This window comes from Petromyzon marinus, chromosome 75 (genome assembly GCF_048934315.1).
Source record: "Petromyzon marinus isolate PM22_M1 ecotype Great Lakes invasive population chromosome 75, UKy_Petmar_22M1.pri1.0, whole genome shotgun sequence".
Classification (NCBI taxonomy): domain Eukaryota; kingdom Metazoa; phylum Chordata; class Hyperoartia; order Petromyzontiformes; family Petromyzontidae; genus Petromyzon; species Petromyzon marinus.
Window position 1 is genome coordinate 5,336,163 of NC_133741.1, and position 21,534 is coordinate 5,357,696.

Genomic DNA, 21,534 nt, shown 5'->3' on the forward strand with positions numbered 1-21,534 from the left:
GATGTGTTGTGGTGAGTGTTGTGGTGAGTGTTGTGGTGGTGAGTGTTGTGGTGGTGAGTGAGTGTGGTGGTGAGTGTTGTGGTGAGTGTGGTGGTGAGTGTTGTGGTGAGTGTTGTGGTGAGTGAGTGTGGTGGTGAGTGTTGTGGTGAGTGTTGTGGTGAGTGATGTGGTGGTGAGTGTTGTGGTGAGTGTTGTGGTGGTGAGTGTTGTGGTGAGTGAGTGTGGTGGTGAGTGTTGTGGTGTGGTGGTGAGTGTTGTGGTGAGTGAGTGTTGTGGTGAGTGTTGTGGTGGTGAGTGTTGTGGTGGTGAGTGTTGTGGTGAGTGATGTGTTGTGGTGGTGAGTGTTGTGGTGGTGAGTGTTGTGGTGGTGAGTGATGTGGTGGTGAGTGTTGTGGTGAGTGTTGTGGTGGTGAGTGTTGTGGTGGTGAGTGTTGTGGTGAGTGTTGTGGTGGTGAGTGTTGTGGTGGTGGTGAGTGTTGTGGTGTGGTGGTGAGTGTTGTGGTGAGTGAGTGTTGTGGTGAGTGAGTGTTGTGGTGGTGAGTGTTGTGGTGGTGAGTGTTGTGGTGGTGAGTGATGTGGTGGTGAGTGTTGTGGTGAGTGTTGTGGTGAGTGAGGGTGGTGGTGAGTGTTGTGGTGTGGTGGTGAGTGTTGTGGTGGTGAGTGTTGTGGTGGTGAGTGTTGTGGTGGTGAGTGTTGTGGTGAGTGTTGTGGTGAGTGAGGGTGGTGGTGAGTGTTGTGGTGGTGAGTGTTGTGGTGAGTGTTGTGGTGGTGAGTGTTGTGGTGAGTGTGGTGGTGAGTGTATGGTGTGGTGAGTGTTGTGGTGAGTGAGGGTGGTGGTGAGTGTTGTGGTGAGTGTGTGTGGTGGTGAGTGTTGTGGTGAGTGATGTGGTGGTGAGTGATGTGGTGGTGAGTGAGTGTGGTGGTGAGTGTTGTGGTGAGTGTGGTGGTGAGTGTTGTGGTGAGTGTTGTGGTGAGTGAGTGTGGTGGTGAGTGTTGTGGTGAGTGTTGTGGTGAGTGATGTGGTGGTGAGTGTTGTGGTGAGTGTTGTGGTGGTGAGTGTTGTGGTGGTGAGTGTTGTGGTGAGTGTTGTGGTGGTGAGTGTTGTGGTGAGTGTTGTGGTGAGTGAGTGTTGTGGTGAATGTTGTGGTGAGTGAGTGTTGTGGTGAGTGAGTGTTGTGGTGAGTGTTGTGGTGGTGAGTGTTGTGGTGAGTGTTGTGGTGGTGAGTGTTGTGGTGAGGTGAGTGTTGTGGTGGTGAGTGTTGTGGTGAGTGAGTGTTGTGGTGAGTGAGTGTTGTGGTGAATGTTGTGGTGAGTGAGTGTTGTGGTGAGTGAGTGTTGTGGTGAGTGTTGTGGTGGTGAGTGTTGTGGTGGTGAGTGTTGTGGTGAGTGTTGTGGTGGTGAGTGTTGTGGTGAGGTGAGTGTTGTGGTGGTGAGTGTTGTGGTGGTGAGTGTTGTGGTGGTGAGTGTTGTGGTGGTGAGTGTGGTGGTGAGTGTTGTGGTGAGTGAGTGTTGTGGTGAGTGAGTGTTGTGGTGAGTGTTGTGGTGAGTGTGTGTGGTGGTGAGTGTTGTGGTGAGTGTTGTGGTGGTGAGTGTGGTGGTGAGTGTTGTGGTGAGTGTTGTGGTGAGTGAGTGTTGTGGTGAGTGTTGTGGTGAGTGTGGTGGTGAGTGTTGTGGTGAGTGTTGTGGTGGTGAGTGTGGTGGTGAGTGTTGTGGTGAGTGTTGTGGTGGTGAGTGTGGTGGTGAGTGTTGTGGTGAGTGTTGTGGTGAGTGAGTGTTGTGGTGAGTGTTGTGGTGAGTGTTGTGGTGAGTGTGTGTGGTGGTGAGTGTTGTGGTGAGTGTTGTGGTGAGTGTGTGTGGTGGTGAGTGTTGTGGTGAGTGTTGTGGTGGTGAGTGTTGTGGTGGTGAGTGTTGTGGTGAGTGTTGTGGTGGTGAGTGTTGTGGTGAGTGTTGTGGTGAGTGTTGTGGTGAGTGATGTGGTGGTGAGTGTTGTGGTGGTGAGTGTTGTGGTGAGTGTTGTGGTAGTGAGTGTTGTGGTGAGTGTTGTGGTGAGTGTGGTGGTGAGTGTGGTGGTGAGTGTTGTGGTGAGTGTATGTTGTGGTGGTGAGTGTTGTGGTGGTGAGTGTTGTGGTGAGTGTTGTGGTGAGTGTGGTGGTGAGTGTGGTGGTGAGTGTTGTGGTGAGTGTATGTTGTGGTGGTGAGTGTTGTGGTGGTGAGTGTTGTGGTGAGTGTTGTGGTGGTGAGTGTTGTGGTGAGTGTTGTGGTGGTGAGTGTTGTGGTGGTGAGTGTTGTGGTGAGTGAGTGTTGTGGTGAGTGTTGTGGTGAGTGTTGTGGTGAGTGTTGTGGTGGTGAGTGTTGTGGTGAGTGTTGTGGTGAGTGTTGTGGTGGTGAGTGTTGTGGTGAGTGAGTGATGTGGTGAGTGTTGTGGTGAGTGTTGTGGTGAGTGTTGTGGTGGTGAGTGTTGTGGTGGTGAGTGTTGTGGTGAGGTGAGTGTTGTGGTGGTGAGTGTTGTGGTGGTGAGTGTTGTGGTGAGGTGAGTGTTGTGGTGAGTGTTGTGGTGAGTGAGTGTTGTGGTGAGTGAGTGTTGTGGTGAGTGTTGTGGTGAGTGTTGTGGTGAGTGTTGTGGTGGTGAGTGTTGTGGTGAGTGTTGTGGTGAGTGAGTGTTGTGGTGAGTGTTGTGGTGAGTGTTGTGGTGGTGAGTGTTGTCGTGAATGTTGTGGTGGTGAGTGTTGTGGTGAGTGTTGTGGTGAGTGATGTGGTGGTGAGTGTTGTGGTGAGTGTTGTGGTGGTGAGTGTTGTGGTGAGTGAGTGTTGTGGTGAGTGTTGTGGTGGTGAGTGTTGTGGTGAGTGAGTGTTGTGGTGAGTGTTGTGGTGAGTGAGTGTTGTGGTGAGTGTTGTGGTGGTGAGTGTTGTCGTGAATGTTGTGGTGGTGAGTGTTGTGGTGAGTGTTGTGGTGAGTGATGTGGTGGTGAGTGTTGTGGTGAGTGTTGTGGTGGTGAGTGTTGTGGTGAGTGAGTGTTGTGGTAAATGTGTTGTGGTGGTGAGTGTTGTGGTGAGTGAGTGTTGTGGTGAGTGTTGTGGTGAGTGAGTGTTGTGGTGAGTGTTGTGGTGGTGAGTGTTGTGGTGGTGAGTGTTGTGGTGGTGAGTGTTGTGGTGAGTGAGTGTTGTGGTGAGTGTTGTGGTGGTGAGTGTTGTGGTGAGTGAGTGTTGTGGTGAGTGTTGTGGTGAGTGAGTGTTGTGGTGAGTGTTGTGGTGGTGAGTGTTGTGGTGAGTGTTGTGGTGAGTGATGTGGTGGTGAGTGTTGTGGTGGTGAGTGTTGTGGTGAATGTTGTGGTGAGTGAGTGTTGTGGTGAATGTTGTGGTGAGTGAGTGTTGTGGTGAATGTTGTGGTGAGTGTTGTGGTGAATGTTGTGGTGAGTGTTGTGGTGAATGTTGTGGTGAGTGAGTGTTGTGGTGAATGTTGTGGTGAGTGTTGTGGTGAATGTTGTGGTGTGGTGGTGAGTGTTGTGGTGAGTGTTGTGGTGAGTGATGTGGTGAGTGAGTGTTGTGGTGAGTGTGTGTGGTGGTGAGTGTTGTGGTGAGTGTTGTGGTGGTGAGTGTTGTGGTGAGTATTGTGGTGGTGAGTGTTGTGGTGAGTGTTGTGGTGGTGAGTGTTGTGGTGAGTGTTGTGGTGAGTGTATGTTGTGGTGAGTGTTGTGGTGAGTGTATGTTGCGGTGAGTGTTGTGGTGAGTGTATGTTGTGGTGAGTGTTGTGGTGAGTGTATGTTGTGGTGAGTGTTGTGGTGAGTGTATGGTGTGGTGAGTGTATGTTGTGGTGAGTGTATGTTGTGGTGAGTGTATGGTGAGTGTATGTTGTGGTGAGTGTATGGTGTGGTGAGTGTATGTTGTGGTGAGTGTATGTTGTGGTGAGTGTATGTTGTGGTGAGTGTATGTTGTGGTGAGTGTGGTGGTGAGTGTATGTTGTGGTGAGTGTATGTTGTGGTGAGTGTATGGTGTGGTGAGTGTATGTTGTGGTGAGTGTATGTTGTGGTGAGTGTATGTTGTGGTGAGTGTATGGTGTGGTGAGTGTATGTTGTGGTGAGTGTGGTGGTGAGTGTATGTTGTGGTGAGTGTACGTTGTGGTGAGTGTATGTTGTGGTGAGTGTATGTTGTGGTGAGTGTATGTTGTGGTGAGTGTTGGGGTGAGTGTTGTGGTGAGTGTATGTTGTGGTGAGTGTGGTGGTGAGTGTATGTTGTGGTGAGTGTGGTGGTGAGTGTATGTTGTGGTGAGTGTATGTTGTGGTGAGTGTGGTGGTGAGTGTATGGTGTGGTGAGTGTATGTTGTGGTGAGTGTATGTTGTGGTGAGTGTATGTTGTGGTGAGTGTATGGTGTGGTGAGTGTATGTTGTGGTGAGTGTATGTTGTGGTGAGTGTATGGTGTGGTGAGTGTATGGTGTGGTGAGTGTATGTTGTGGTGAGTGTATGTTGTGGTGATTGTATGGTGTGGTGAGTGTATGGTGTGGTGAGTGCATGTTGTGGTGAGTGTATGGTGTGGTGAGTGTATGTTGTGGTGAGTGTATGGTGTGGTGAGTGTATGGTGTGGTGAGTGTATGTTGTGGTGAGTGTATGTTGTGGTGAGTGTTGTGGTGAGTCTATGGTGTGGTGAGTGTATGGTGTGGTGAGTGCATGTTGTGGTGAGTATATGGTGTGGTGAGTGTGGTGGTGAGTGTATGTTGTGGTGAGTGTATGTTGTGGTGAGTGTATGTTGTGGTGAGTGTGGTGGTGAGTGTATGGTGTGGTGAGTGTATGGTGTGGTGAGTGTATGGTGTGGTGAGTGCATGTTGTGGTGAGTATATGGTGTGGTGAGTGTATGGTGTGGTGAGTGTATGGTGTGGTGAGTGTATGTTGTGGTGAGTGTATGTTGTGGTGAGTGTATGGTGTGGTGAGTGTATGGTGTGGTGAGTGTATGTTGTGGTGAGTGTTGGGGTGAGTGTTGTGGTGAGTGTATGTTGTGGTGAGTGTGGTGGTGAGTGTATGTTGTGGTGAGTGTATGTTGTGGTGAGTGTGGTGGTGAGTGTATGTTGTGGTGAGTGTATGGTGTAGTGAGTGTATGGTGTGGTGAGTGTATGGTGTGGTGAGTGTATGGTGTGGTGAGTGTATGTTGTGGTGAGTGTGGTGGTGAGTGTATGTTGTGGTGAGTGTACGTTGTGGTGAGTGTATGTTGTGGTGAGTGTATGTTGTGGTGAGTGTTGGGGTGAGTGTTGTGGTGAGTGTATGTTGTGGTGAGTGTGGTGGTGAGTGTATGGTGTGGTGAGTGTATGTTGTGGTGAGTGTATGTTGTGGTGAGTGTATGTTGTGGTGAGTGTATGGTGTGGTGAGTGTATGTTGTGGTGAGTGTATGTTGTGGTGAGTGTATGTTGTGGTGAGTGTATGGTGTGGTGAGTGTATGGTGTGGTGAGTGTTGTGGTGAGTGTATGGTGTGGTGAGTGTATGTTGTGGTGAGTGTATGTTGTGGTGATTGTATGGTGTGGTGAGTGTATGGTGTGGTGAGTGCATGTTGTGGTGAGTGTATGGTGAGTGTATGTTGTGGTGAGTGTATGTTGTGGTGAGTGTATGGTGTGGTGAGTGTATGTTGTGGTGAGTGTATGTTGTGGTGAGTGTATGGTATGGTGAGTGTATGGTGTGGTGAGTGTATGGTGTGGTGAGTGTTGTGGTGTGGTGAGTGTTGTGGTGAGTGTATAGTGTCGTGAGCGTTGTGGTGAGTGTTATGGTGGGTGTATGTTGTGGTGAGCGTTGTGGTGAGTGTTGTGGTGAGTGTATGGTGTGGTGAGCGATGTGGTGAGCGTTGTGGTGAGCGTTACCGGATCCCTGCGAGCCCGTGTCACCCTCAGACATGGTGGCTGTTCCTTCTTCCTCCTCACTCCCCTCACCACTGGAACTCACTGCCTCATCCTGCCCACCACCACCACCACCGCCACCACCACCACCACCGCCACCACCACCACCACCACCACGCTCACCATCTGACAACGAGCCTGGTACCACACAACAAAGACAAAGATCCCCCGTGTATCCTCTAGCAGGCTGTAGGGGCAAGTGCTGTCAGTAGCACCTACACACAGACAAAGATCCCCCGTGTATCCTCTAGCAGGCTGTAGGGGCAAGTGCTGTCAGTAGCACCTACACACAGACAAAGATCCCCCGTGTAGCCTCTAGCAGGCTGTAGGGGCAAGTGCTGTCAGTAGCACCTACACACAGACAAAGATCCCCCGTGTAGCCTCTAGCAGGCTGTAGGGGCAAGTGCTGTCAGTAGCACCTACACACAGACAAAGATCTCCCGTGTAGCCTCTAGCAGGCTGTAGGGGCAAGTGCTGTCAGTAGTAGCAGCAACACACAGACAAAGATCCCCCGTGTAGCCTCTAGCAGGCTATAGGGGCAAGTGCTGTGAGTAGCACCTACACACAGACAAAGATCCCCCGCGTAGCCTCTAGCAGGCTGTAGGGGCAAGTGCTGTCAGTAGCACCTACACACAGACAAAGATCCCCCGTGTAGCCTCTAGCAGGCTGTAGGGGCAAGTGCTGTCAGTAGTAGAAGCACCTACACACAGACAAAGATCCACCGTGTAGCCTCTAGCAGGCTGTAGGGGCAAGTGCTGTCAGTAGCAGCAGCACCTACACACAGACAAAGATCCCCCGTGTAGCCTCTAGCAGGCTGTAGGGGCAAGTGCTGTCAGTAGTAGCAGCACCTACACACAGACAAAGATCCCCCGTGTAGCCTCTAGCAGGCTGTAGGGGCAAGTGCTGTCAGTAGTAGCAGCACCTACACACACAAAGATCCACCGTGTATCCTCTAGCAGGCTGTAGGGGCAAGTGCTGTCAGTAGTAGCAGCACCTACACACAGACAAAGATCCACCAGGTAGCCTCTAGCAGGCTGTAGGGGCAAGTGCTGTCAGTAGTAGCAGCACCTACACACAGACAAAGATCCCCCGTGTAGCCTCTAGCAGGCTGTAGGGGCAAGTGCTGTCAGTAGTAGCAGCACCTACACACAGACAAAGATCCCCCGTGTAGCCTCAAGCAGGCTGTAGGGGCAAGTGCTGTCAGTAGCAGCAGCACCTACACACAGACAAAGATCCCCCGTGTAGCCTCTAGCAGGCTGTAGGGGCAAGTGCTGTCAGTAGTAGCAGCACCTACACACAGACAAAGATCCACCGTGTAGCCTCTAGCAGGCTGTAGGGGCAAGTGCTGTCAGTAGTAGCAGCACCTACACACAGACAAAGATCCCCCAGGTAGCCTCTGTCAGGCTGTAGGGGCAAGTGCTGTTAGTAGTAGCAGCACCTACACACAGACAAAGATCCCCCGTGTAGCCTCTAGCAGGCTGTAGGGGCAAGTGCTGTCAGTAGTAGCGAGTAGCAGCACCTACACACAGACAAAGATCCCCCGTGTAGCCTCTAGCAGGCTGTAGGGGCAAGTGCTGTCAGTAGTAGCGAGTAGCAGCACCTACACACAGACAAAGATCCCCCGTGTAGCCTCTAGCAGGCTGTAGGGGCAAGTGCTGTCAGTAGCACCTACACACAGACAAATATCCCCCAGGTAGCCTCTAGCAGGCTGTAGGGGCAAGTGCTGTTAGTAGCACCTACACACAGACAAAGATCCCCCGTGTATCCTTTAGCAGGCAGTAGCGGCAAGTGCTGTCAGTAGCACCTACACACAGACAAAGATCCCCCGTGTAGCCTCTAGCAGGCTGTAGGGGCAAGTGCTGTCAGCAGCACCTACACAGACAAAGATCCACCGTGTAGCCTCGAGCAGGCTGTAGGGGCAAGTGCTGTCAGTAGTAGCGAGTAGCAGCACCTACACACAGACAAAGATCCCCCGTGTAGCCTCTAGCAGGCTGTAGGGGCAAGTGCTGTCAGTAGCAGCACCTACACACAGACAAAGATCCCCCGTGTAGCCTCTAGCAGGCTGTAGGGGCAAGTGCTGTCAGTAGTAGCAGCACCTACACACAGACAAAGATCCCCCAGGTAGGCTCTGTCAGGCTGTAGGGGCAAGTGCTGTCAGTAGTAGCAGCACCTACACACAGACAAAGATCCCCCGTGTAGCCTCTAGCAGGCTGTAGGGGCAAGTGCTGTCAGTAGTAGCGAGTAGCAGCACCTACACACAGACAAAGATCCCCCGTGTAGCCTCTAGCAGGCTGTAGGGGCAAGTGCTGTCAGTAGCACCTACACACAGACAAAGATCCCCCGTGTAGCCTCTAGCAGGCTGTAGGGGCAAGTGCTGTCAGTAGTAGCGAGTAGCAGCACCTACACACAGACAAAGATCCCCCGTGTAGCCTCTAGCAGGCTGTAGGGGCAAGTGCTGTCAGTAGCACCTACACACAGACAAAGATCCCCCGTGTAGCCTCTAGCAGGCAGTAGGGGGCAAGTGCTGTCAGTAGTAGCAGCACCTACACACAGACAAAGATCCCCCGTGTAGCCTCTAGCAGGCTGTAGGGGCAAGTGCTGTCAGTAGTAGCGAGTAGCAGCAACCTATACACAGACAAAGATCCCCGTGTAGCCTCTAGCAGGCTGTAGGGGCAAGTGCTGTCAGTAGTAGCAGCACCTACACACAGACAAAGATCCCCCGTGTAGCCTCTAGCAGGCTGTAGGGGCAAGTGCTGTCAGTAGCACCTACACACAGACAAAGATCCCCCGTGTAGCCTCTAGCAGGCTGTAGGGGGCAAGTGCTGTCAGTAGTAGCGAGTAGCAGCACCTACACACAGACAAAGATCCCCCGTGTAGCCTCTAGCAGGCTGTAGGGGCAAGTGCTGTTAGTAGTAGCAGCACCTACACACAGACAAAGATCCCCCGTGTAGCCTCTAGCAGGCTGTAGGGGCAAGTGCTGTCAGTCGTAGCGAGTAGCAGCACCTACACACAGACAAAGATCCCCCCGTGTTATTTTCGAATAGATTTCCGTTTTCCTGGATAGTAAGTGTTATTTTCCAATTGCTTGCGCCTCAAAGGTACAGAAAAATGGCTCGCATCATCTACCACAAACTATGCTTTTGTGACCAGGACGGCGATACATTGAAAATGGACCAATTAAATTTTGATTTAAAGCTTTCGTGACTGCAGCAATTCATATTCTTAGTTTTTTTTCGGTAAAGTCACGTTTATTATTTTGTTGTTTCCCTTCAACGTGACTGTACCGAAAAAAACTAAGAAAAATGGACCGATTGTCAATGAGAACACGTGGTGTGCATTTGTGTCATTCCTTCACCTAAAGGCCTGGTCACAAAAATCAAGTTTACGTGGAATAATGAGAATAATAATAATAATAAATTGATTAAATAAAATAACACAATAATAATATTCCCACGACGTTTCGGCCACAACACAAGCGGCCTTCATCAGGTGAAGGGGACGAGACTGTCTGGTAGGACAGCGCTGGAGTGAAAGAGCCACGCTCAGATCGCGACTTTTAAGCTGTGTGAGAAGAAACAAAGCCCCTTGACAAAGGAATTAGCATAGAATTTAGCATTGAAATAGCTGAGTGATTAGCTTGTGACTGGTCGCAGAAATGGCTATGTTAAAGTCAAAGCATACACATCCACAGAGGCACCTAGTACAAATCAAACAGGAGAATTTAGCATTGAAATAATAGCTGAGTGATTAGCTTGTGACTGGTCGCAGAAATGGCTATGTTAAAGTTAAAGCATACACATCCACAGAGGCGCCCCTTGACAAAGGAATTAGCATAGAATTTAGCATTGAAATAGCTGAGTGATTAGCTTGTGACTGGTCACAGATATGGCTATGTTAAAGTCAGAGCGTACACATCCACAGAGGCACCTAGTACAAATCAAACAGGAGAATTTAGCATTGAAATAATAGCTGAGTGATTAGCTTGTGACTGGTCACAGAAATGGCTATGTTAAAGTCAAAGCATACACATCCACAGAGGCACCCCTTGACAAAGGAATTAGCATAGAATTTAGCATTGAAATGGCTGAGTGATTAGCTTGTGACTGGTCACAGAAATGGCTATGTTAAAGTTAAAGCATACACATCCACAGAGGCACCTAGTACAAATCAAACAGGAGAATTTAGCATTGAAATAGCTGAGTGATTAGCTTGTGACTGGTCACAGAAATGGCTATGTTAAAGTCAGAGCGTACACATCCACAGAGGCACCTAGTACAAATCAAACAGGAGAATTTAGCATTGAAATAATAGCTGAGTGATTAGCTTGTGACTGGTCACAGAAATGGCTATGTTAAAGTCAAAGCATACACATCCACAGAGGCACCTAGTACAAATCAAACAGGAGAATTTAGCATTGAAATAGCCGAGTGATTAGCTTGTGACTGGTCGCAGAAAAGGCTATGTTAAAGTTAAAGCATACACATCCACAGAGGCACCTAGTACAAATCAAACAGGAGAATTTAGCATTGAAATAATAGCTGAGTGATTAGCTTGTGACTGGTCACAGAAATGGCTATGTTAAAGTCAAAGCATACACATCCACAGAGGCACCTAGTACAAATCAAACAGGAGAATTTAGCATTGAAATAATAGCTGAGTGATTAGCTTGTGACTGGTCACAGAAATGGCTATGTTAAAGTCAAAGCATACACATCCACAGAGGCACCTAGTACAAATCAAACAGGAGAATTTAGCATTGAAATAATAGCTGAGTGATTAGCTTGTGACTGGTCACAGAAATGGCTATGTTAAAGTCAAAGCATACACATCCACAGAGGCACCTAGTACAAATCAAACAGGAGAATTTAGCATTGAAATAATAGCTGAGTGATTAGCTTGTGACTGGTCACAGAAATGGCTATGTTAAAGTCAAAGCATACACATCCACAGAGGCACCTAGTACAAATCAAACAGGAGAATTTAGCATTGAAATAATAGCTGAGTGATTAGCTTGTGACTGGTCACATAAATGGCTATGTTAAAGTCAAAGCATACACATCCACAGAGGCACCTAGTACAAATCAAACAGGAGAATTTAGCATTGAAATAATAGCTGAGTGATTAGCTTGTGACTGGTCACAGAAATGGCTATGTTAAAGTCAAAGCATACACATCCACAGAGGCACCTGGTACAAATCAAACAGGAGAATTTAGCATTGAAATAATAGCTGAGTGATTAGCTTGTGACTGGTCACAGAAATGGCTATGTTAAAGTCAAACCATACACATCCACAGAGGCACCTAGTACAAATCAAACAGGAGAATTTAGCATTGAAATAATAGCTGAGTGATTAGCTTGTGACTGGTCACAGAAATGGCTATGTTAAAGTCAAACCATACACATCCACAGAGGCACCTAGTACAAATCAAACAGGAGAATTTAGCATTGAAATAATAGCTGAGTGATTAGCTTGTGACTGGTCACAAAAATGGCTATGTTAAAGTCAAAGCATACACATCCACAGAGGCACCTAGTACAAATCAAACAGGAGAATTTAGCATTGAAATAATAGCTGAGTGATTAGCTTGTGACTGGTCACAGAAATGGCTATGTTAAAGTTAAAGCATACACATCCACAGAGGCACCTAGTACAAATCAAACAAGATAATTCAGCATTGAAATAGCTGAGTGATTAGCTTGTGACTGGTCGCAGAAATGGCTATGTTAAAGTCAAAGCTTACACATCCACAGAGGCACCTAGTACAAATCAAACAGGAGAATTTAGCATTGAAATAATAGCTGAGTGATTAGCTTGTGACTGGTCACAGAAATGGCTATGTTAAAGTCAAAGCATACACATCCACAGAGGCACCTCGTACAAATCAAACAGGAGAATTTAGCATTGAAATAGCTGAGTGATTAGCTTGTGACTGGTCGCAGAAATGGCTATGTTAAAGTCAAAGCATACACATCCACAGAGGCACCTAGTACAAATCAAACAGGAGAATTTAGCATTGAAAAAATAGCTGAGTGATTAGCTTGTGACTGGTCACAGAAATGGCTATGTTAAAGTCAAAGCATACACATCCACAGAGGCACCTAGTACAAATCAAACAGGAGAATTTAGCATTGAAATAATAGCTGAGTGATTAGCTTGTGACTGGTCACAGAAATGGCTATGTTAAAGTCAAAGCATACACATCCACAGAGGCACCTAGTACAAATCAAACAGGAGAATTTAGCATTGAAATAATAGCTGAGTGATTAGCTTGTGACTGGTCACAGAAATGGCTATGTTAAAGTCAAAGCATACACATCCACAGAGGCACCTAGTACAAATCAAACAGGAGAATTTAGCATTGAAATAATAGCTGAGTGATTAGCTTGTGACTGGTCACATAAATGGCTATGTTAAAGTCAAAGCATACACATCCACAGAGGCACCTAGTACAAATCAAACAGGAGAATTTAGCATTGAAATAATAGCTGAGTGATTAGCTTGTGACTGGTCGCAGAAATGGCTATGTTAAAGTCAAAGCATACACATCCACAGAGGCACCTGGTACAAATCAAACAGGAGAATTTAGCATTGAAATAATAGCTGAGTGATTAGCTTGTGACTGGTCACAGAAATGGCTATGTTAAAGTCAAAGCATACACATCCACAGAGGCACCTAGTACAAATCAAACAGGAGAATTTAGCATTGAAATAATAGCTGAGTGATTAGCTTGTGACTGGTCACAGAAATGGCTATGTTAAAGTCAAAGCATACACATCCACAGAGGCACCTAGTACAAATCAAACAGGATAATTTAGCATTGAAATAATAGCTGAGTGATTAGCTTGTGACTGGTCGCAGAAATGGCTATGTTAAAGTCAAAGCATACACATCCACAGAGGCGCCTAGTACAAATCAAACAGGAGAATTTAGCATTGAAATAATAGCTGAGTGATTAGCTTGTGACTGGTCACAGAAATGGCTATGTTAAAGTCAAACCATACACATCCACAGAGGCACCTAGTACAAATCAAACAGGAGAATTTAGCATTTAAATAATAGCTGAGTGATTAGCTTGTGACTGGTCACAGAAATGGCTATGTTAAAGTCAAAGCATACACATCCACAGAGGCACCTAGTACAAATCAAACAGGAGAATTTAGCATTGAAATAATAGCTGAGTGATTAGCTTGTGACTGGTCACAGAAATGGCTATGTTAAAGTCAAAGCATACACATCCACAGAGGCACCTAGTACAAATCAAACAGGAGAATTTAGCATTGAAATAATAGCTGAGTGATTAGCTTGTGACTGGTCACAGAAATGGCTATGTTAAAGTCAAAGCATACACATCCACAGAGGCACCTGGTACAAATCAAACAGGAGAATTTAGCATTGAAATAATAGCTGAGTGATTAGCTTGTGACTGGTCACAGAAATGGCTATGTTAAAGTCAAACCATACACATCCACAGAGGCACCTAGTACAAATCAAACAGGAGAATTTAGCATTGAAATAATAGCTGAGTGATTAGCTTGTGACTGGTCACAGAAATGGCTATGTTAAAGTCAAACCATACACATCCACAGAGGCACCTAGTACAAATCAAACAGGAGAATTTAGCATTGAAATAATAGCTGAGTGATTAGCTTGTGACTGGTCACAAAAATGGCTATGTTAAAGTCAAAGCATACACATCCACAGAGGCACCTAGTACAAATCAAACAGGAGAATTTAGCATTGAAATAATAGCTGAGTGATTAGCTTGTGACTGGTCACAGAAATGGCTATGTTAAAGTTAAAGCATACACATCCACAGAGGCACCTAGTACAAATCAAACAAGATAATTCAGCATTGAAATAGCTGAGTGATTAGCTTGTGACTGGTCGCAGAAATGGCTATGTTAAAGTCAAAGCTTACACATCCACAGAGGCACCTAGTACAAATCAAACAGGAGAATTTAGCATTGAAATAATAGCTGAGTGATTAGCTTGTGACTGGTCACAGAAATGGCTATGTTAAAGTCAAAGCATACACATCCACAGAGGCACCTCGTACAAATCAAACAGGAGAATTTAGCATTGAAATAGCTGAGTGATTAGCTTGTGACTGGTCGCAGAAATGGCTATGTTAAAGTCAAAGCATACACATCCACAGAGGCACCTAGTACAAATCAAACAGGAGAATTTAGCATTGAAAAAATAGCTGAGTGATTAGCTTGTGACTGGTCACAGAAATGGCTATGTTAAAGTCAAAGCATACACATCCACAGAGGCACCTAGTACAAATCAAACAGGAGAATTTAGCATTGAAATAATAGCTGAGTGATTAGCTTGTGACTGGTCACAGAAATGGCTATGTTAAAGTCAAAGCATACACATCCACAGAGGTACCTAGTACAAATCAAACAGGAGAATTTAGCATTGAAATAATAGCTGAGTGATTAGCTTGTGACTGGTCACAGAAATGGCTATGTTAAAGTCAAAGCATACACATCCACAGAGGCACCTAGTACAAATCAAACAGGAGAATTTAGCATTGAAATAATAGCTGAGTGATTAGCTTGTGACTGGTCACATAAATGGCTATGTTAAAGTCAAAGCATACACATCCACAGAGGCACCTAGTACAAATCAAACAGGAGAATTTAGCATTGAAATAATAGCTGAGTGATTAGCTTGTGACTGGTCGCAGAAATGGCTATGTTAAAGTCAAAGCATACACATCCACAGAGGCACCTGGTACAAATCAAACAGGAGAATTTAGCATTGAAATAATAGCTGAGTGATTAGCTTGTGACTGGTCACAGAAATGGCTATGTTAAAGTCAAAGCATACACATCCACAGAGGCACCTAGTACAAATCAAACAGGAGAATTTAGCATTGAAATAATAGCTGAGTGATTAGCTTGTGACTGGTCACAGAAATGGCTATGTTAAAGTCAAAGCATACACATCCACAGAGGCACCTAGTACAAATCAAACAGGATAATTTAGCATTGAAATAATAGCTGAGTGATTAGCTTGTGACTGGTCGCAGAAATGGCTATGTTAAAGTCAAAGCATACACATCCACAGAGGCGCCTAGTACAAATCAAACAGGAGAATTTAGCATTGAAATAATAGCTGAGTGATTAGCTTGTGACTGGTCACAGAAATGGCTATGTTAAAGTCAAACCATACACATCCACAGAGGCACCTAGTACAAATCAAACAGGAGAATTTAGCATTTAAATAATAGCTGAGTGATTAGCTTGTGACTGGTCACAGAAATGGCTATGTTAAAGTCAAAGCATACACATCCACAGAGGCACCTAGTACAAATCAAACAGGAGAATTTAGCATTGAAATAATAGCTGAGTGATTAGCTTGTGACTGGTCACAGAAATGGCTATGTTAAAGTCAAAGCATACACATCCACAGAGGCACCTAGTACAAATCAAACAGGAGAATTTAGCATTGAAATAATAGCTGAGTGATTAGCTTGTGACTGGTCACATAAATGGCTATGTTAAAGTCAAAGCATACACATCCACAGAGGCACCTAGTACAAATCAAACAGGAGAATTTAGCATTGAAATAATAGCTGAGTGATTAGCTTGTGACTGGTCGCAGAAATGGCTATGTTAAAGTCAAAGCATACACATCCACAAAGGCACCTGGTACAAATCAAACAGGAGAATTTAGCATTGAAATAATAGCTGAGTGATTAGCTTGTGACTGGTCACAGAAATGGCTATGTTAAAGTCAAAGCATACACATCCACAGAGGCACCTAGTACAAATCAAACAGGAGAATTTAGCATTGAAATAATAGCTGAGTGATTAGCTTGTGACTGGTCACAGAAATGGCTATGTTAAAGTCAAAGCATACACATCCACAGAGGCACCTAGTACAAATCAAACAGGATAATTTAGCATTGAAATAATAGCTGAGTGATTAGCTTGTGACTGGTCGCAGAAATGGCTATGTTAAAGTCAAAGCATACACATCCACAGAGGCACCTAGTACAAATCAAACAGGAGAATTTAGCATTGAAATAATAGCTGAGTGATTAGCTTGTGACTGGTCACAGAAATGGCTATGTTAAAGTCAAAGCATACACATCCACAGAGGCACCTAGTACAAATCAAACAGGAGAATTTAGCATTGAAATAATAGCTGAGTGATTAGCTTGTGACTGGTCACAGAAATGGCTATGTTCCAGTCAAAGCATACACATCCACAGAGGCACCTAGTACAAATCAAACAGGAGAATTTCGCATTGAAATAATAGCTGAGTGATTAGCTTGTGACTGGTCACAGAAATGGCTATGGAGCGTTCGCTCCAGCGCTGTCCTACCAGACAGTTTCGTCCCCTTCACCTGATGAAGGCCGCTTGTGTTGTGGCCGAAACGTCGTGAGAATATTATCGTGTCAATTTATTTTATCAATTAATTATTTTATTCTCACTCTACGTGGTGGTGGTGACTTTACCGAAAGAACCAAAGAAGGTGAATCCTCGCAGTCACGAAAGCTTTAAATCGAAAAATAATAATAATGATAGCCATTTTCTGTACACTTTTGAGGCATAATCAATTGGAAAGCAACACTTACTACCCAGGAACAAGAACCCTAAGATAATTAAAGCTTACGTGACAACGTGTTACGCACAAATGACTCGCTGGTTTTTTTCCGCTAAGGTCTAGGAATACCGTAGAATGACATTAAAATAAATCAATCGCGACGTTTCGACCGTGACACAGGCGATCTTCATCAGGTGTACAAAAAATAAATAGCGAGGGAGTGCACGGGGGCGACATCAACGCAACACGTAGAGAGGGTTCAAGTGCACGGAGGTAAATGCAGTTCAGAAGATGAGAGACGAGAAATTAGGTTTGTCGAATCCTGTTATACAGTGTGCTAGTTTTGATTCAAAGCTTTCGTGACTGCAGGGATTCATATTCTTGGTTCTTTCGGTAAAGTCACCACCACGTAGATAGGGAAACAATAAAATAATAAAAATATAAAACAATAAAATTATTGTAAAACAATAGAATTATTATTCTTGGTTCTTTCGGTAAAGTCACCACCACGTAGATAGGGAAACAATAAAATAATAAAAATATAAAACAATAAAATTATTATTCTTGGTTCTTTGGGTGAAGTCACCACCACGTAGATAGGGAAACAATAAAATAATAAAAATATAAAACAATAAAATTCTCACGACGTTTTGACTGCAACACAAAGCAGCAATCATCATCATCAGGTGTGAAAACCACAGCAAGAAAATTTTCTTGCTGTGGTCGTGATAATTTTATTGTTTTATATTTTTATTATTTTATTGTTTCCCTTCTACGCGGTGGTGACTTTACCCAAAGTACCAAGAATAATATTTTTATTGTTTTATATTTTTATTATTTTATTGTTTCCCTATCTACGTGGCGGTGACTTTACCCAAAGAACCAAGAATAAATTTTTTATTGTTTTACAACAATTGTATTGTTTTATATTTTTATTACTTTATTGTTTCCCTATCTACGTGGCGGTGACTTCACCGGAAGAACCAAGAATATGAATCCCTGCAGTCACGAAAGCTTCAAATCAAAATTTACAAGGAATCATGTTTATAATTCACCACAATACCGGTCCGGTGGACCCAATCCATTTCAAGGACAATGCCACATCCATTGCACCGGAGTGCCGTGGTTTGTTTTTTTACACATCCTCACCGCAGGCATTGTGGCTCAACGCAAACGCGATCCCTCGTTAAAAAGGTTCCAGTTTTGTTGGCAGCAACCAAATCATTAGGCACAGAGACCTTGCGGTGAACATGTGGACGAGGAAAAGCAAGCACCCTGGCTCCGGCGTCTCTCTTTCCCTCCATGGGATGGGCGAGTTCACGATGATCGTGTCGGGCGACCGTACCAGAGGTAGCATCGTTATCTTCATCCTCGTCGGTACTCATCAGCATGGCTGTCGGGACTGCCGTCACCCCCTCCTCCTCCACCTCCTCCTCCTCCTCCTCTTCCTCCTCCTCCTCCTCTCCCTCCGCCCGGAGGGATCGCCCGGAAAACCTCTCACCACGGCCTCAGGTTCAACGACACCACCACCGCGAGAAATCAGTAACCACAACAACTCAACAACTCAACAACAACAAGCACCACCACTCGGTAACCAACGACAGGCACCACAACTCAACAGCCACCACTCACAACAAGCACCACCACTCAACAAGCACCACCACTCAGTGCACCATCACTCAATAACCACCACCACCACTAAGTGCACCACCACTCAACAACCACCACCACTCAACCACCACTCAACAACCACCACTCAACCAGCACCACGCTCACCACCACTCAACCACAACCACCACACTCACCACCACTCAACCACAACCACCACGCTCACCACCACTCAACCACAACCACCACGCTCACCACCACTCAACCACAACCACCACGCTCACCACCACTCAACCACCACCACTCAACCACAACCACCACACTCACCACCACTCAACCAGCACCACTCAACCACAACCACCACACTCACCACCACTCAACCACAACCACCACACTCACCACCACTCAACCACAACCACCACTCAACCACCACCACTCAACCAGCACCACTCAACCACAACCACACTCACCACCACTCAACCACAACCACCACTCAACCACCACCACTCAACCACCACCACTCAACCACAACCACACTCACCACCACTCAACCACAACCACCACACTCACCACCACTCAACCACAACCACCACACTCACCACCACTCAACCACAACCACCACGCTCACCACCACTCAACCACCACCACTCAACCACAACCACACTCACCACCACTCAACCACAACCACCACTCAACCACCACCACTCAACCACAACCACCACCACCACGCTCACCACCACTCAACCACAACCACTACACTCACCACCACTCAACCACAACCACCACGCTCACCACCACTCACACCCCCCGGCCCCCCCAGCGCCTCACCGAGTGAGTGGCCATCATGGAGGGCGGTGAGGGAGGCGGAGCACTCGCTCACCACCCCTCCACGCTCACCCCTCTGTCGCTCACCTACAACAACCGCAACAACAACCACCATCACTCACCTACAACAACCACCATCACCTACAACAACCACCATCACTCACCTACAACAACCACCATCACTCAACCTACAACAACCACCATCACCTACAACCACCACCATCACTCAACCTACAACAACCACCATCACTCACCTACAACAACCACCATCACTCACCTACAACAACCACCATCACTCACCTACAACAACCACCATCACTCAACCTACAACAACCACCATCACTCACCTACAACAACCACCATCACTCACCTACAACAACCACCATCACTCAACCAACAACAACCACCATCACTCACCTACAACAACCACCATCACTCACCTACAACAACCACCATCACTCAACCAACAACAACCACCATCACTCACCTACAACAACCACCATCACTCAACCTACAACAACCATCACTCACCAACAACAACCACCATCACTCAACCTACAACAACCACCAACACTCAACCAACAACAACTACCATCACTCACCTACAACAACCACCATCACTCACCTACAACAACCACCATCACTCAACCTACAACAACCACCATCACTCACCTACAACAACCACCATCACTCACCTACAACAACCACCATCACTCAACCTACAACAACCACCATCACTCAACCTACAACAACCACCATCACTCACCTACAACAACCACCATCACCTACAACAACCACCATCACTCACCTACAACAACCACCATCACTCACCTACAACAACCACCATCACTCAACCTACAACAACCACCATCACTCACCTACAACAACCACCATCACTCACCTACAACAACCACCATCACTCAACCTACAACAACCACCATCACTCAACCAACAACAACCATCACTCAACCTACAACAACCACCATCACTCACCTACAACAACCACCATCACTCACCTACAACAACCACCATCACTCAGCTACAACCACCACCATCACTCAACCTACAACAACCACCATCACTCAACCTACAACAACCACCATCACTCACCTACAACAACCACCATCACTCAACCTACAACAACAACCATCACTCACCTACAACAACAACCATCACTCAACCAACAACAACCACCATCACTCAACCTACAACCACCACCATCACTCAACCTACAACAACCACCATCACTCACCTACAACAACCACCATCACTCAACCTACAACAACCACCATCACTCACCTACAACAACCACCATCACTCAACCTACAACAACAACCATCACTCACCTACAACAACCACCATCACTCAACCAACAACAACCACCATCACTCACCAACAACAACCACCATCACTCAACCTACAACCACCACCATCACTCAACCTACAACAACCACCATCACTCACCTACAACAACCACCATCACTCAACCAACAACAACCACCATCACTCAACCTACAACAACCACCATCACTCACCTACAACAACCACCACCATCACTCAACCAACAACAACCACCATCACTCAACCAACAACAACCACCATCACTCAACCTACAACAACCACCATCACTCAACCAACAACAACCACCATCACTCACCTACAACAACCACCATCACTCAACCTACAACAACCACCATCACTCAACCTACAACAACCACCATCACTCACCTACAACAACCACCATCAACCACCTACAACAACCACCATCACTCACCTACAACAACCACCATCACTCACCTACAACAACCACCATCACTCAACCAACAACAACCACCATCACTCACCTACAACAACCACCATCACTCACCTACAACAACCACCATCACTCAACCAACAACAACCACCATCACTCACCTACAACAACCACCATCACTCAACCTACAACAACCATCACTCACCAACAACAACCACCATCACTCAACCTACAACAACCACCATCACTCACCTACAACAACCACCATCACTCACCTACAACAACCACCATCACTCACCTACAACAACCACCATCACTCAACCTACAACAACCACCATCACTCAACCTACAACAACCACCATCACTCAACCCACAACAACCACCGTCACTCACCTACAACAACCACCATCACTCACCTACAACAACCACCATCACTCACCTACAACAACCACCATCACTCACCAACAACAACTACCATCACTCACCTACAACAACCACCATCACTCACTGACAACAACCACCATCACTCACCTACAACAACCACCATCACTCACCTACAACAACCACCACCACCACCACAATAACCACCACCACTCACCACCATCGACATAACCACCACTATCATAATCACCACCACCATCTTCACCACCATCACCGTCGACATCACCACCATCACCATCGACATCACCACCACTGTCATCATCACCACCATCGCCACCATCACCACTTAACACCACCGTCACCACCACTATTAACACCACCATCACTTAACAACATCACGATCATCATCACCCCCATCGCCACCATTACCACTTAACACCACCGTAACCACCACTATTAACACCACCATCACCTAACAACATCACAACCATCATCACCCCCATCATCATCACCACCATCGTCACCATCA

The 21,534-nt window shown here is 46.2% G+C and overlaps 1 protein-coding gene across 3 annotated transcripts in view; it reads right to left on the reverse strand.

Moving 5' to 3' along the window:
• The window catches only part of LOC116936988 (uncharacterized), an 82,177-nt gene that overhangs the window by 36,980 nt on the left and 23,663 nt on the right, over window positions 1-21,534 (reverse strand). For 2 of the 3 annotated variants that reach the window (XM_076056333.1, XM_076056332.1), the window contains exons 6-8: window positions 18,875-18,958; window positions 17,784-17,945; window positions 5,838-6,011 (exon numbers count right to left, since the gene is read on the reverse strand). In XM_076056333.1, coding sequence (XP_075912448.1) covers window positions 5,838-6,011; window positions 17,784-17,945; window positions 18,875-18,958 — 420 coding nt within the window. The remainder of the gene's footprint in view (window positions 1-5,837; window positions 6,012-17,783; window positions 17,946-18,874; window positions 18,959-21,534) is intronic. The other variant, XM_076056334.1, reaches the window with a different exon arrangement.